The sequence below is a fragment of the Schistocerca cancellata genome, chromosome 7 (assembly GCF_023864275.1).
Source record: "Schistocerca cancellata isolate TAMUIC-IGC-003103 chromosome 7, iqSchCanc2.1, whole genome shotgun sequence".
NCBI lineage: Eukaryota > Metazoa > Arthropoda > Insecta > Orthoptera > Acrididae > Schistocerca > Schistocerca cancellata.
In genome coordinates, this window is record NC_064632.1 from 79,170,146 (window position 1) to 79,184,639 (window position 14,494).

The window sequence follows — 14,494 nt, forward strand, 5'->3', positions numbered from 1 at the left end:
AGAGAAAACTAACGTTTTATGGATGTAATTGTTATGCCGTAAATCGAAAGAGGCTTTATCCCTTTGTCTACTCTACTAGTAGATGTGTCTCTTTAGTCAGGTTATTGCCTGGTAGCCTCTTCGTCATTGGTCACAACGTCTCCTAGAAACCATCCGCCTCCGTTAATGAGTGAAGAGCATTGCTGATCACCGCGTGGAGAACCTGGGTTCAGTTCCTGTTACTGCCAGGATCGTTTCCATGGTGGCAGAGTAGAATAGAGCGCATTCAGCCTAGTGATGCCAACTGAGTGACAACTTGAAAGGGGAATAGCGGTTTGAAAAAACGGTAACGGACGGGACAGCTGTGTGCTGACTCCACGCTCCACTTGTCACATCCAAATGACACCATTAGCTGACATGGTGGTCGGTCCGTCCCGATTGACTATTTTGCGGTGAGACAGCTGAGATTTTTTTCTTTGTCTTTAAACAAGTTCCATCTAATTTTTTGTTGTTCTGTGTCATTGTGGATTAATAATCAACCTACCCCCTCCCCCCTCACGAACCTTGGGCCATGCCGTTACGGAGGGGGGGGGGGGGAGGAGGCTTGCATGTTTCAGCGATAGACATAGCCGTACCGTAGGTTGGGAGGCCAGACAAACGTGTGTTTCCTGAAGAGGGGCAGCAGCCTTTTCAGTAGTTGCAGGGACACCAGTCTCGATGACTGACGGATTTGGCCTTGTAACATCAATCAAAACGGCCTTGCTGTGATGGTACTGCGAAAGGAGAAACTACAACCGTAATTTTTTAAAGAGGGCATGCAGCTTAACTGTATGGTTAAATGGTGACAGCGTCCTCTTGTAAAAAATATTCCGGAGGTAAAATAGTTTCCGTTCGGATCTCCTGGAGGGTACTAATCAGAAGGACGTCGTTTAGAAAATTTTCAAAGAGAAGTGGATAGGATAAAGTTTCATATAGTCGGAGTTAGTGAAGTTCGTTCACAGGAGGAACAGGACTTCTGGTCAGGTGAATACAGGGTTATTAATGCAATATCGAATAACGGTAATGCAGGAGTAGGTGTAATAATGAATAAAAAGATAAGAACGCGAATAAGCTAGTATGATCAGCATAGTTAACACATTATTGTAGCCAAGATAGACACGGAGCCCACGCCTACCACAATAGTACAAGTTTATATGCCAACTAGCTCCGCAGATGGTGAAGAGATTGAAGAAATGTATGACGCTATAAAATAAATTATCCAGATAGTTAAGGGTGACGAAAATTTAACAGTCACGGGGGAGTGGAATTAGATTTTAGGAGAAGGAAGAGAAGGAAAAATAGTAGGTGAATAGGGACTTGGGGTAAGGAATGAAAGAGGAAGTCGCCTGGTAGAACTCTGGCCAGCGCGTAGGTCAGTCGTAGCTAACACTTGGTTTAAGAATCACGAAAGAAGGCTGTATACGTGGAAGAGGCCTGGAGACACTGGAGGGTTTCACATAGAGTATATAATGGTAAGACAGATATTTAGGAACCAGGTGTTATGCCGTAAATCTAAAGGTTTCTCCCTTTGTCTACTCTACTACAGATGTGTCTCTTTAAATTGTAAGACATTTGCAGGGGCAGATGTGGGCTCTGACCACAATTTATTGGTTATGAACTGTAGAAATGGCAAAATGGTAGGAATTTATGGAGATGGGATCTGGATAAAGTGAAACAACCAGAGGTTGTAGAGAGTTTCAGAGCGAGCATTATGGAACGGTTGACAAGAACAGGGGAAAGAAACGCAGTATTAGGGGAATGGATAGCTTTGAGAGACGAAATAGTGAAGGCACCAGAGGATCAAGTAGGTAAAAGGACAAGAGCTAGTGAAATACTGAAATTAACTGATGAAAGGAGAAATATAACAGTGCAGTAAATGAAACAGGCTGAAAGGAATATAAACATCTCAAAAACAAATCGACAGGAAGTGCAAAATGGCTAAGCAGGAATGGCTAGAGGACCAATTTAAGGATGTAGAAGCATGTATCACTAGGGAAAGATAAGATACTACCCACAGGAAAATTAAAGGGGCCTTTGGAGAAAAGAGAACCACCTGTATGAGTATCAAGAGTACAGGTGGAAAACCAGTCCTAAGCAAAGGAGGGAAAGAAGAAAGGTGGAAGGAGTATATAGAGGGTCTATACAAGGGCGACGTACTTGAGGGCAATATTTTGGAAATGGAAGAGGACGCGGTTGAAGACGAAAGGGAAAACATGATACTGCATGAACAATTTGACAGAGCACTGAAAGACCTAATTCGAAACAAGACCCTGAGAGTAGAGAGCACTCCTTAGACTTACTGATAGCCTTGGAAGAGACAAAACTCTTCCATGTGGTGAGCAAGATGTATGAGACAGGCGAAATACATTCAGAGTTCAAGAAGAATATAGATATTCCAATTCCAAAAAAAGCAGGTGTTGACAAGTGTGAAAATTAACGAACTATCAGTTTAATAAGTCATGGTTGTAAAATACTTACACAAGTTCTTTAGAAATGAATGGACAAACTGGTAGAAGCTGACCTCGGGAAAGATCAATTAGGATTCCGTAGGAATGTTGGAACGCGCAAGGCAGTACTGACCCTACGACTCATCTTAGAACATAGGCCGGCCGGTGTGGCCAAGCGGTTAAAGGCGCTACAGTCTGGAACCGAGTGGATGCTACGGTCACAGGTTCGAATCCTGCCTCGGGCATGGAAGTGTGTGATGTCCTTAGGTTAGTTAGCTTTAAGTAGTTCTAAGTTCTAGGAGACTGATGACGTTCGAAGTTAAGTCCCATAGTGCTCAGAGCCATCTGAACCATTTTTTTAGAACATAGGTTAAGTACAGGCAGGCGTACGTTTCTAGTATTTGTAGACTTAGATAAAGCTTTTGACAATATTGACTGTAATACTCTCATTCAACTTCTGAAGGTGACAGTTGTAAAATATAAGGACCGAAAGGCTGTTTACAATTTGTACAGAGACCAGATGACAGTTATAATAGTCGAGGGGCCTGAAAGGGAAGCAGTGGTTGAGAAGAGAGTGAGGCAGGATTGTAGCCTATTCCCGATGATATTCAGAGTGGATATTGAGCAAGCAGAAAAAGAAAACAAGAGAAAATTTTGGAGCAGGTATTAAAATCCATGGAGAAGAAATAAAAATTTTGAGATATGCCGATGACACTGTAATACTGTCAGAGACAGCAAAAGCCCTATAGGAGCAGCTGAACAGAATGGACAGTGCCTTGACAGGAGGATATAAGATGAACATCAACAAAAGCAAAACGAAGATAACGGAATTTAATCGAATTAAATCAGGTGATGCTGAGGGAATAAGGTTAGGAAATGAGACACTTAAAGTAGTAAACGAGTTTCGCTATCTGGGGAGCAAAATAACTGATGATGGTGGAAGTAGAGAAGACATAAAATATAGCCTGGCAATGGCAAGGAAAGCGTTTCTGAAGAAGAGAAATTTGTTACCATCGAGTATAGATTTTAGTGTCAGGAAGCCTTTTCTGTAGCCATGTATGGAAGTGAAACATAAACGATAAACAGTTTAGACATGAAGAGAATAGAAGCTTTCGAAATGTGGTGCTCCAGAAGAATGCTGAGAATTAGATGGGTAGATCACGTAACTAATGAGGAGGTACTGAAGAGAATGGGGGAGAAGAGGAATCTGTGGCACAACTTGACTACAAGAAGGAATCGTTTGGATTGTTTTGGGTAAGGAGACCAGACAGCGAGGTCATCGGTCTCATCGGATTAGGGAAGGACGGGGAAGGAAGTCGGCCGTGCCCTTTGAAAGGAACCCATACGGCATTTGCCTGGAGCGATTTAGGGAAATCACGGAAAACCTAAATCAGGATGGCCGGACGCGGGATTGAACCATCGTCCTCCCGAATGCGAGTCCAGTGTCTGACCACTGCGCCACCTCGCGCGGTAAGAAGGAATCAGGTGGTAGCACACGTTCTGAGGCACTAAGGGATCACCAATTATGCATTGGTGGGAAGCGTGGAGAGTAAAAATCGTAGACGGAAAACAAGAGGTGAATACACTAAGCCGATTCAGAAGTATGTAGGTTGCAGTAGTTATTCGGAGGTAAAGAGGCTTGCACAGGATAGAATAGCATGGAGAGCTGCATCTAAAACTGGTTCAAATGGCTCTGAGCACTATGGGACTTAACATCTATGGTCATCAGTCCCCTAGAACTTAGAACTACTTAAACCTAACTAACCTAAGGACATCACACAACACCAAGTCATCACGAGGCAGGGAAAATCCCTGACCCCGCCGGGAATCGAACCCGGGAACCCGGGCGTGAGCCGCATCTAACCAGTTTCTGCACTTAAGACCACAGCAGCAATCAACCTAAACATCCCCTTGCAGATGGTGCATGAATACAGAATAAATACGCTAACTCAAAGTTGAGAACGGTAGTTGAACTTCTGTTTTTTTCCTGTTAAAACACTAGTGCAATGTTCTAGATGTCCCCTCCGATGTAATCTCTACTCTTCAAACTGTCGAGCAGATACAACATGAAGAATGATAAATTGCCTCCGTAATGATTCATTATGTTCACTAGGTGGCAGACTAAAAATAATAAATTCAGTTTGGAGTTTAAAATGTGCTGTACTCCTAAGTTTTAAAAATTCGATGCTACTCAATACGAGTATGACAAATGCAGGAAGCATTCATTACCCGTATAAGGATCCGTCCTGGTATCCATCAGAAGTGATGGACCCTCCTTAAAACTTACATTTGAAGGTGTAAAAGTAAATTTGAACTCCCTTGTTTCGAGACACAGGCTACTGCGTAATGTCTTTTAATAAAGGACGCTGTTACTATGTTCATTCTGTAGACGGTTGACAGTTTCCTTTTGAAGAAACAACACGACAAAAGCAAAAATTATAGAAAAACATTGTTTTATTGTTCACGATGGTTTTAGTGAGATATTTCACAACACAAATTTTAATTACGTCTGTGATTTAACCAACTAGTGGGGACAATAAAGCGTAATAAATAAATATAAAATCTCACGAGCCAATGGAGATTTATTAGTGGTCTAAAACGGGATGGAAATTCGTTGCGTTGTGAGTGACAAACAGTTTGACAGACCCCGGAGCGGGAAGTTTTATCGCGCAGGCGGAGGCGGCTTCATTATTCGGAATAGAATATTGAATTATTTCATTTATTAGCTGGCTCAAAGCTGATTTATGGGACACATCTGTTATTTTACAAGACATTAATTACTGGTTTATAAACATTCATTCCACGTCTACTAACATACAGCTCCCGCTTATGACTACAACAGCTGATACAGAAAAACGTGCGGTATTTCACCAGATATTCTATTTCCTAGCCGTAGAATCGTCGTACTGCAGATCTGCAGAATGTGTCACAGTAGGCTACTGAAGACAATAACCATGGCTAGCAGGTAGTGTTCATATTGTTCCCCTTTTGTGCTGCATTTAACGCAGGTGTCTGACTTTTGGTCTTGATCCATTGGAGAGTACGTCAATAGAGTAGCGCCCAATTCTTAGAGTTGATTCTGCTTTACTTTCCAATATTTAACTTCAAAAAACATTGTGGGAGTAAAACACTGAATTATAATTGTGTTTCAAGACGTCTTTTCTCTTTCAGAATAACTTATAATCAGTCCTGACATTGTGATATACCTCCAGTAGCAAGCTTTCTTCGTTATAAGTCAGTAGTGTGAACTAATTTATGGGAACTCTTCCCAGCTGTAAAATACTTATTGGGGCATTGAGCACCTTTTTAGCATTGCTGGATATTTATAGACTGCTTATCACGTTAATTCCCTCGTTGAAAAAATTACGCTTTATTAAAATTGCCATCAGTAACGTGAACATAAACATCACTCACGAATAAGCCGTTTGTCCTGTTTCGACTAACTTTTGCCTGCAAGGCAGTACGATCAGCGATCCATGATGGTGGGATACGTGATCAGTACGTGGCCAACCCTTCCTACCGCTATTGCTAAAGCCGTCGGCACACGGACCGTGCTGTCGAACGTTAACGTTGAGCGTGCCGAGTTCAACGTGCTGCTGAACGCTCAGGAACGATGCGACTTGTGCATACGGTTCGTGGGGCCCGACGTGCTATACGCGATTGCAACGCACTCCAGCGGCAGTTGAGGGATGTTTCTAGTTCATAAATCACACTGTTTACTCAACGGGCGCGCGTAAAATTCCCACGTTAGCTCTATTAAAACGCACATTTCCTTCATCGTCCACGAAAAGGAAAGTACCATGTCCAATCAATAAGGACACAGGCTTATAAAAGTTCCATTACAAACAGTGCGGTACAAATTCGAAATACTTCTCCGCATAATATAAACATTATTTCATCATTCCCACATTTTAGTAAAACTCCAGGGTCAGTCTTACTTGATCACTGTTCCTACCCAGTAGCAGAATCCTTGCAACATGTTAATTACGAAGCGTAAAAGGAGCAAAATATCTTCATACAAGTAGCGCAAGCTGTCCTGTAGATTAAGCCAATCGGACAAAGTCACCCCTCAAAAAAAGGTGAACTTATATTTACATAACATCAAATATTCTAGTATATCATTATATTAAACTAATAATAAAGTATCAGAACCTAATAAAACCGCGAATGTTAGGAAAAATTTGGAAGGGTTATGACGCGAACCACCGCCCCATCAAAACCTTTTTAATGGTCAGAGACGCTACTCACTACGCTAAACCAACAATACACAGCGCTGAATCATATTATCTTACCCATTGGTAAAAACGTTAATCGCAGGTAATTATGTTATTAATTGATATTTAATTATAACAAATTGTACCAAGAACAATGCATTTTGGGTGGATCTTCAGTGTGTCGCTGTCTTCAAATAGCCTACTATCATAATACGCAAGTTACAATAATTCTTTGGCTTCGAATATGATGTTTCTCATTAATTTATTGGATGGAATCACACAACTAACAGCGGGTTTTCCAGTGATTCTCAATTTGCTGGTGGTCAGAAACGGCGTATATAGACTTGAAATGAATGTCAATATGGCGCCGCACAACTGTGTACTGAAGGAAGGCGGCGTGCTTGTGACGTAGGTGGCGTCATCTCATTGGTCAACGCTCAAACGCACGCTCAGAATATCTGACATGCCAAATATTGCTCTGCACGTTCGGAAAGACTCCCGAACGTACTATTCCACGCTATGACGTCAGAAACTCGGCACGCTCAACGCTCAACGTTCGGATGCACGGTCCGTGTGCCGACGGCTTTAGTCACGTACTGGCGTAACTGAAAAAGGGTCAAACATTGTTCGGACATTACAGTTCTGATGCGTTTCTGATCCTCCGTTAAGCGTCGCGCAGCACCCATCTAGCAAATAATAGGCCCGTACCCAGTTCACTGTTAAAATGTAACGTGCCTTCAGATGATTTCCATAAGGCATCAGCATTTTGTCGCACTTTCAATCGGCGATACTCCGAAGGCATTTCAAGGACTTTTTCAATAATTTCTGGGGTAGTGGCACATCTTAGACAACCACTACGCGGATCAACATCTAACGTGTCCCGACGAGATTCAAACTCATTTATCAACTTGGCAGCAGTTGAGTACTAAAGAACAAAGTGACCTAGTGTGCTCAGAAAATCGGCACGAATCACCTTTTCTTTCATGCATTCCCACACAAAGTACTTAATCGATGCTATAATCTCGATTTTTTCCAGCTCGACAAATTACTAAAGGGGAACAACAGGGATACATCCGCACCGCAGGTGTTCTACACACAGCGTTGAGGCGTCGTGTGTGTACTCATAAAGAATAACCCGTGGAAAAGTCGTTCCGCCAAAGCTGACATTTGGTGGTGATGCCACAAACTTTTCTAAGCATTCTCGTGTCTTGGGATATGTGTGTATTAACATGTAACGAAACAATGTTATGTAAGCTGATGTTATGCTTGAGCTACAGTAACATTTGCAGTGTACCTGTGTATATTGTCCACGTAATTCATCAGAAAAAAATATGACATCTGTAGAAAGGTCTTACCAACGCAAGAGAGAGACAGGTGATGATCCGAATTTTGTTCAAATAGTGGATTGGGATGAGTTAAGACGGGGAGTCGCGAGTGGGAGTAATTTTGAGGAAGGTTGTTAATTTGTGAAAGCAATACGAGAATAGGAACGTTTTGGGGAATTCAATTTCATTACATTCAATATTAAAATCAAAACTGTCACGGTTACAAAGTTATTTTAAAATAACGGGTTTCGCCGTTGTTACGTTACGCACGAAATCCGATCGTCAGAATAACTAAAAGGAACTGCGGGAACCTAGATAGAAATTTTCGGAAATCAACCCACGGCAACAACGGAAACTAGATCTGGCAAATTAATAAAGGAGACCAACGAGTAATTACTGCTGCAAGAGTTCAAAGGTATTCCTAGTTCTTCACTGGTTTTCTATTTCCGAAAATTTCTATCGAGTTTCCGGCAGTTTCGTTTACATGTTCAGAGGATCGGGATTTTCATCCAGACAGTTTGATGTCTATGTGGCTGCAGTTGGGTGCCGGCGCAATGAACTTCACTTGACGGTATATGGCAGCGTTGTTTGCGGTTTTAGCGAAATTTTTTTTAGCCTCTTAGCGCCGTGTCTTGTGGTGTTAACAGGTTAGTTATTTGTCCTCGGAGGCTTTCGCGGCGGCATATCGGAATAAAACGTTCTCGGTTTTCAAGCCGCGTCAGTTCGAATAAAATCCTCGAGCTTTCGATGACCATCTCCGCCATCTTCGTCAGGAGTTCACTGACTGCCTGGACTGCTTTATTTTATTTTATTTATTGTAATTTCATTCCCCTGCCCCATATGGGCAGGGGAGGGCTGGCAACAGCACAATCCGCCGCTCTTCAGCCAAGTGACATGACAACTAAAATAAGAATAAAATAATACATACATAAGGAGATAAAAAGGGGAGGATAAAACAGAGTAAGGGGAGAAAATGGAGGTTAAAATACACTGACACGTAGACGTTCATTGAGGACAGTTAAAAAAGTCACCAGAAAGTTAAATAACACAGTTGGCGATTATTAAAACACAGAAAAGACACTGGATGCGCATGCACAGGTTAAAGGTTGGCCTCAGTATTAAAAACACTCCGAAACAACACACTTAAAACCCTGGGGAAGCGGCGGGATGAAGAGAGGAGGGGCAACCGTGGGTTCACAAAGAGGCAGGAGACACATGGGGTGGGAGAGGAAAAGGGAAGACAGGGCAGGAGGGAGCGCAGAGACACTGAAAGAAGGCACAAGAGATGGAGGGGGAGTAGGAGGGGAAATCCGCTCAGAAGGAGGGAGGGGAGGGGAGAGGGAGCCCTGAGGAGGAGGCAGGAAGAGGGGGTTAGAGTTGGTAGGAAGGGTAGATGTCAGGGCGAAGCTCATCATCCGGGAGGGGTAGACGGTGGAAGTTGTGTTGGGAAAGGAGATGGAGGCTGTGGAGATGGAGAGAGGGAGGGACACAACGGTAAAGGCGCGGCAACTGGTTGGGAGTGGAGAGGAAGGGAGACACCAGGGGGTGAGGGGGATCAAGGCGGCGGACAATATATAGTGTGTGGATGTGTTCAAGGAAAAGGAGAAGGTGGGGGAAGGGGATGAGGTCGTAGAGGATGCGCGTGGGGGACGGAAGGCGGATGCGGAAGGCGAGGCGGAGTGCATGGCGTTCGAGGATTTGGAGGGCTTTATAGAACCGGGGAAGGGCGGAAATCCAAGCGATGCTGGCATAACAAAGGATGGGGCGGATCATGGATTTGTAGGTGTGAAGGATGGTGGAAGGATGCAGACGCCACGTCCGGCCGGACAGGAGTTTCAGGAGGCGGAGGCAGTTGCGAGCTTTGTTTTGGATGGTAAGGAGATGGGGAGTCCAGGTGAGGTGGCGGTCGAGTGTGAGGCCAAAGTATTTGAGGGTAGGAGTGAGGTGGATAGGACGGCCATAAATGGTGAGGTAGAAATCATGGAGGCGGAAGGAACGGGTAGTGCGGCCCATGATGATCGCCTGGGTCTTGGAGGGATTAACACGGAGGAACCACTGGTTGCACCAAGCGGTTAATTGGTCAAGGTGGGTTTGGAGGGTACGTTGGGACCGTTGAAGGGTAGGATAAAGGGCTAGGAAGGCGGTGTCATCAGCGAACTGTAGAAGATGAACAGGAGGGGGAGGTTTGGGCATATCAGCAGTGTACAGGAGATACAGGAGAGGGAAAAGGACAGAACCTTGGGGCACGCCGGCAGAGGGGTAGAAAGTACGGGAGTTGGAATTGTTGATAGTCACATTGGAGGGACGATGGGAGAGGAAGGAAGCAACGAGATGGACGAAGTTGATGGGGAGATCATAGGTCTGGAGTTTGAAAAGGAGCCCGGGACGCCAGACACGGTCATAGGCGTTCTGGAGAACAAGGGAAACAAAGATAGCAGAGCGACGGGAGTTAAGTTGGAGGGAAAGAAGATGGGTAAGGTTAAGGAGCTGGTCGTCAGCAGAGAAGGAAGGCCGGAAGCCACATTGGGTAAGAGGAAGGAGGCGGTGCTGGTTAAGGTGGCGGTGGATACGGCGAGAGAGGATGGCCTCAAAGACCTTACTGAACACGGAGGTGAGGCAGATGGGACGATAGGAAGAGGTAGCAGAGGGGGGTTTGTTAGGCCGGGACTGCTACGGCTTCTCGCTTATATAGGCATGATGACATCAGCAGCAGCCAATCAGACAGATCCAATATGGCGCGCTTCAAAGTCGAACCGGGCAGCTAGCGGAGCTATGGCTCGTGGCGGCATCTGTGACATTAGGTGGCGCCAGGGGCAGGCGCCACATTTGCCACTCCAGCGTCGCGCATCTGTCTTTGCTTTCTTTCGATGTCCAACGCCCGCCCCCATGCCCTACTGAGTGTGTACCCCTGGTCTCTGTTGAAATTGTTGTTGTTTAAACGAGTCTCCGTCGCTTCCTTTATAACAGAGTCCCAATATATAGATGCATGAGCCAACACTTTTGTATTTTCGAACTGTATTTTATGTCCGTCTTCTAGGCAATGCTCCGCTATGGCCGACTTGTCAAGCTACCTTTGTTTTATATGGCGCTTGTGCTCAGTACAACACTCCGCAACCGTGCGAATTGTTTGTCCGATATACATACTACCACATTCACAGGGTACACAGTACACGTCGGGCACTCGTAGAGCAATGTCGTCTTTAACAGGGCGCAACATATCTCGTATCTTGGGGGCACGTCCATGTTTCTGCAGCAGACGTTCTAACTTGCTGCTAGGTACTCCACAGTATGGCAGGAATGCAGTCTGTTTCGCCTCTTCTACTGATTTACCAGGTGTCTTTCGTCTGCAGCCCTTGAAAGCAAAAGAGACATCGCAACGTAGGAAACATTTGTCTTGTAGGAGTGGGTACTAATAGAGTCACACTTGAAGGACGTCTTCTAGCTAGTGGTATAGGCGCATGAAAAGCAACGAACGGCTGGGACATACCATAAAGTTATGGAAAACATTTTTAAACGCTTAAAGGGAGTAAGCCCTAATGGAGCCTACTCTCCGGAAACTGCAAAGAAAGGCCTTTTCAGGTGGGTCTGTGACTGACCAAGAAATATGACTTGGAAAATGAAGTTACCGAACGCTTAAATGCATCATCGCTTCTTTCTCCAGCTCATCCGACAAAAAAATGGTCAGCGGATATGAACATTCCGAGAAGCTCCAAGAGTCATTGGATGAAGAAAGAAGGAAATGAATGTTAAGTGATCATAATATGAATACGCGGCATCATTCGTGCGAACAGTTACATGCAGCTTTTCCAACATCAGCGGCTTGCCGTAAGGTTATCTTAACAAATGAATGTGCTGTGTATCTTACCTTCCGGTCGCGAAATGTTTACGTCTCGGCGCAAGATAACCCTCACTGTTACGGAGAAATTACCCCGCACCACTCCTTGTGCTACGAGCCGGAGTTACCATTGACCTCATCATCGAGCCGTATTTCTTCGATGAGTCTGTGACAGAGGCATTGTACCCCCATATGTTATCCCACTGGATCTTATCTGAACTCGACAAAGTTGGCTTGAAGATAGACGTGGTTATGCAATAGGCTGGTGCGCATGGTCACTATTGGACAGTACGAAACTGGTCGAACAGCCAATTTCCGTTAAGGATTGGACGTGGAAGGTCCTTTACATGGCCGCCTAGCAACCAGGACTTAACAAGGTGCTATAATTCACTGTGGTTCGTCATAAGGAAAAATATTTTCGCAAGTCTTATAGCTGCCGTTGAAGACCTGAAAGATGAGATTACCCGTAGCCTGAGAATGACCACTCCCGAGATGCTGCGCCGGGCAAGGAGACGCAAGTGGCAGCGAATCCAACTCTAAGAATTATGGTCAGCACGCACATAGAGCTTGAAATATGCAAGAGGTATGTGAGTATATTAGTTTCTGTGTTATTCCATTCTTACATATATCTTTTCCTGTTAAGGGGCTCCGGAACGCCCTATACTTGCAATGTTAAAATAACGCTTATAAATTACATCTTTCCTCACAAAGTATTTGAGGTAGGAAGTTGAACATTTTACAGATTATTTATTGGAATATGGGCTACAACTTAACACAGGGATTTTAAAAAATTTTAGTTCAGTTATTAAAGATGATTTTTTTCAATTGTAATGAAAATGCACAACTTTTTTTGCAATTTTTTATTTATATATTCAAAAATATACAGTTTTTTGGAAAAAGGCTGTGTTAAATTATGCAGAAGGTACTGTGTAACATTTACTGAAAGTTTGAAACAAATATGTTTGGAAGATCCTTAGAAAACATGTAATTAGTATGAGAAAATAAAAGTTTTGGGAATCGAGCGACAAAGATTGGATTAACTTTTTAGTGCATTCCAGGTCCATAGGATGGATTATCTTCATCCTCTGCAAACTCCTCCTCCAGCTTCCTCTTGTTCCTCCTCCTGTTTACTCTTGCTTGTGTTTCTAGACTCTTTACAGCCCTGTCTGCAACCCGAAGGCGTTCCTTGTCTAAAGCAAGCATCGCTCGTACCATGTTAGAACCTATCTTCATTCCCATATTTCTAAATACCTTGCACCTTACAATGTTGCCATCATTGAAAGTCGCAACAGCAACTTTACTTTTACTCATTATTATACTTCAACAAAACAGAGACTCAAGAAACAGAATTAATTACGAATGTTTTCGAGATAACGACAGAGTAAATAAACATGAAACAATCGACAATCACACCAGCGATATATATTGAACCATCACAGGTTAGCCACAACACATACTTTATCTCACATCACTAAAATGTACCTGATGAACACGGACGTTAATAATAACACCATTTGGCAGCAGTTTAACAGCGCCACAGTGGGTCACGCCCATGTAGAACACATTTCAAAAAAAATTTAAAAATAGTTGTAGTCTTCGGAATTGAATAAATTATATATCTATTAAAAGGTAATAGTCTGCAGATTCAGAAAACGCAAAGAAGTAAAAAATTGAACTTTTCATGATTTTGAGCCTTTCCGGAGCCCCTTAAATACAAATTCTTACAGAGCTAGGAAGTCGTTTCATGTTGCTGCTTGCCTTCCACGTTGCTCCTTGTTTCAGTACAACAACGTTAAACATTTACGATCGTGACTTCTGCCACATCCTGTACAGAATGTAGGAGGCATTATTCCCACCCACTTCGTTCAGTTGAACTGTAATTTTAGTCGCTTGCACATCCAAGCATATAGTGCTCTTGATGCCTATTTGAATTTGGTTGCATGCCACCTCCATGGGACTGCAGGCGGCCACCAGGATATCAGGTATAGTGGAGAAAAGGCATCCACCGGAATAAGAAACATAATGGCAGTCGATTTTGTACTCACGTCGACGACGACTCCCGGCAGCTGGAAGATCTGCGCCGGCGGCGTGTCCCTGGGCACGAAGCGGTAGAACTCGCGGCCGTCCTTGTACCACTTGACCGAGTAGAGCGACTCGCCCTCCAGGTCGTAGTGGCACTCGAGGCGCGCGTTCTGGTGCAGCACGGTGTGCATCGGGATCCTCACCTCCACCAGCTGCAGGCCCCATGTCCCTGTAACAGCCGCGTCCAAAAATGTTACCTCACATTCAGCAAGTTACCTTAGGTAACTATAGAACTAATTGCAGGTCATGGCAAATACACTCCAAGACAAAAAAAAAATTAAAAATAGAACGGTATTCACCACGAAGGAATTATCCGAAGCGGACCGAAATAGGTACACGTGATGTACAAACTGATGATTACACTTTCAGAAAAATTAGAGAAATTATCCAAGAGAAGGAGCTTAACAAATGGAGTAAATAAATGACGCGTTGGTCCACCTCTGGCTGTTATGCATGCAGTTATTGGCCTGGCATTGATTGTTAGAGTTATAGGACGTCCTGATGAGGGATACTGCGCTAAATTCTATCCAACTGCAGCGGTAAATCGTCAAAATCCCGAGCTGGTCGAAGGAC

The 14,494-nt window shown here is 43.9% G+C and overlaps 1 protein-coding gene across 1 annotated transcript in view; it reads right to left on the reverse strand.

Annotated features, from left to right (window-relative positions):
• Positions 1-14,086, reverse strand: part of LOC126092519 (uncharacterized) — a 224,392-nt gene extending 210,306 nt beyond the window's left edge. The window contains exon 1 of the mRNA XM_049908144.1: positions 13,885-14,086. Coding sequence (XP_049764101.1) covers positions 13,885-14,052 — 168 coding nt within the window. The 5' untranslated portion in view covers positions 14,053-14,086. The remainder of the gene's footprint in view (positions 1-13,884) is intronic.
• Positions 14,087-14,494: the final 408 nt, after the last annotated feature.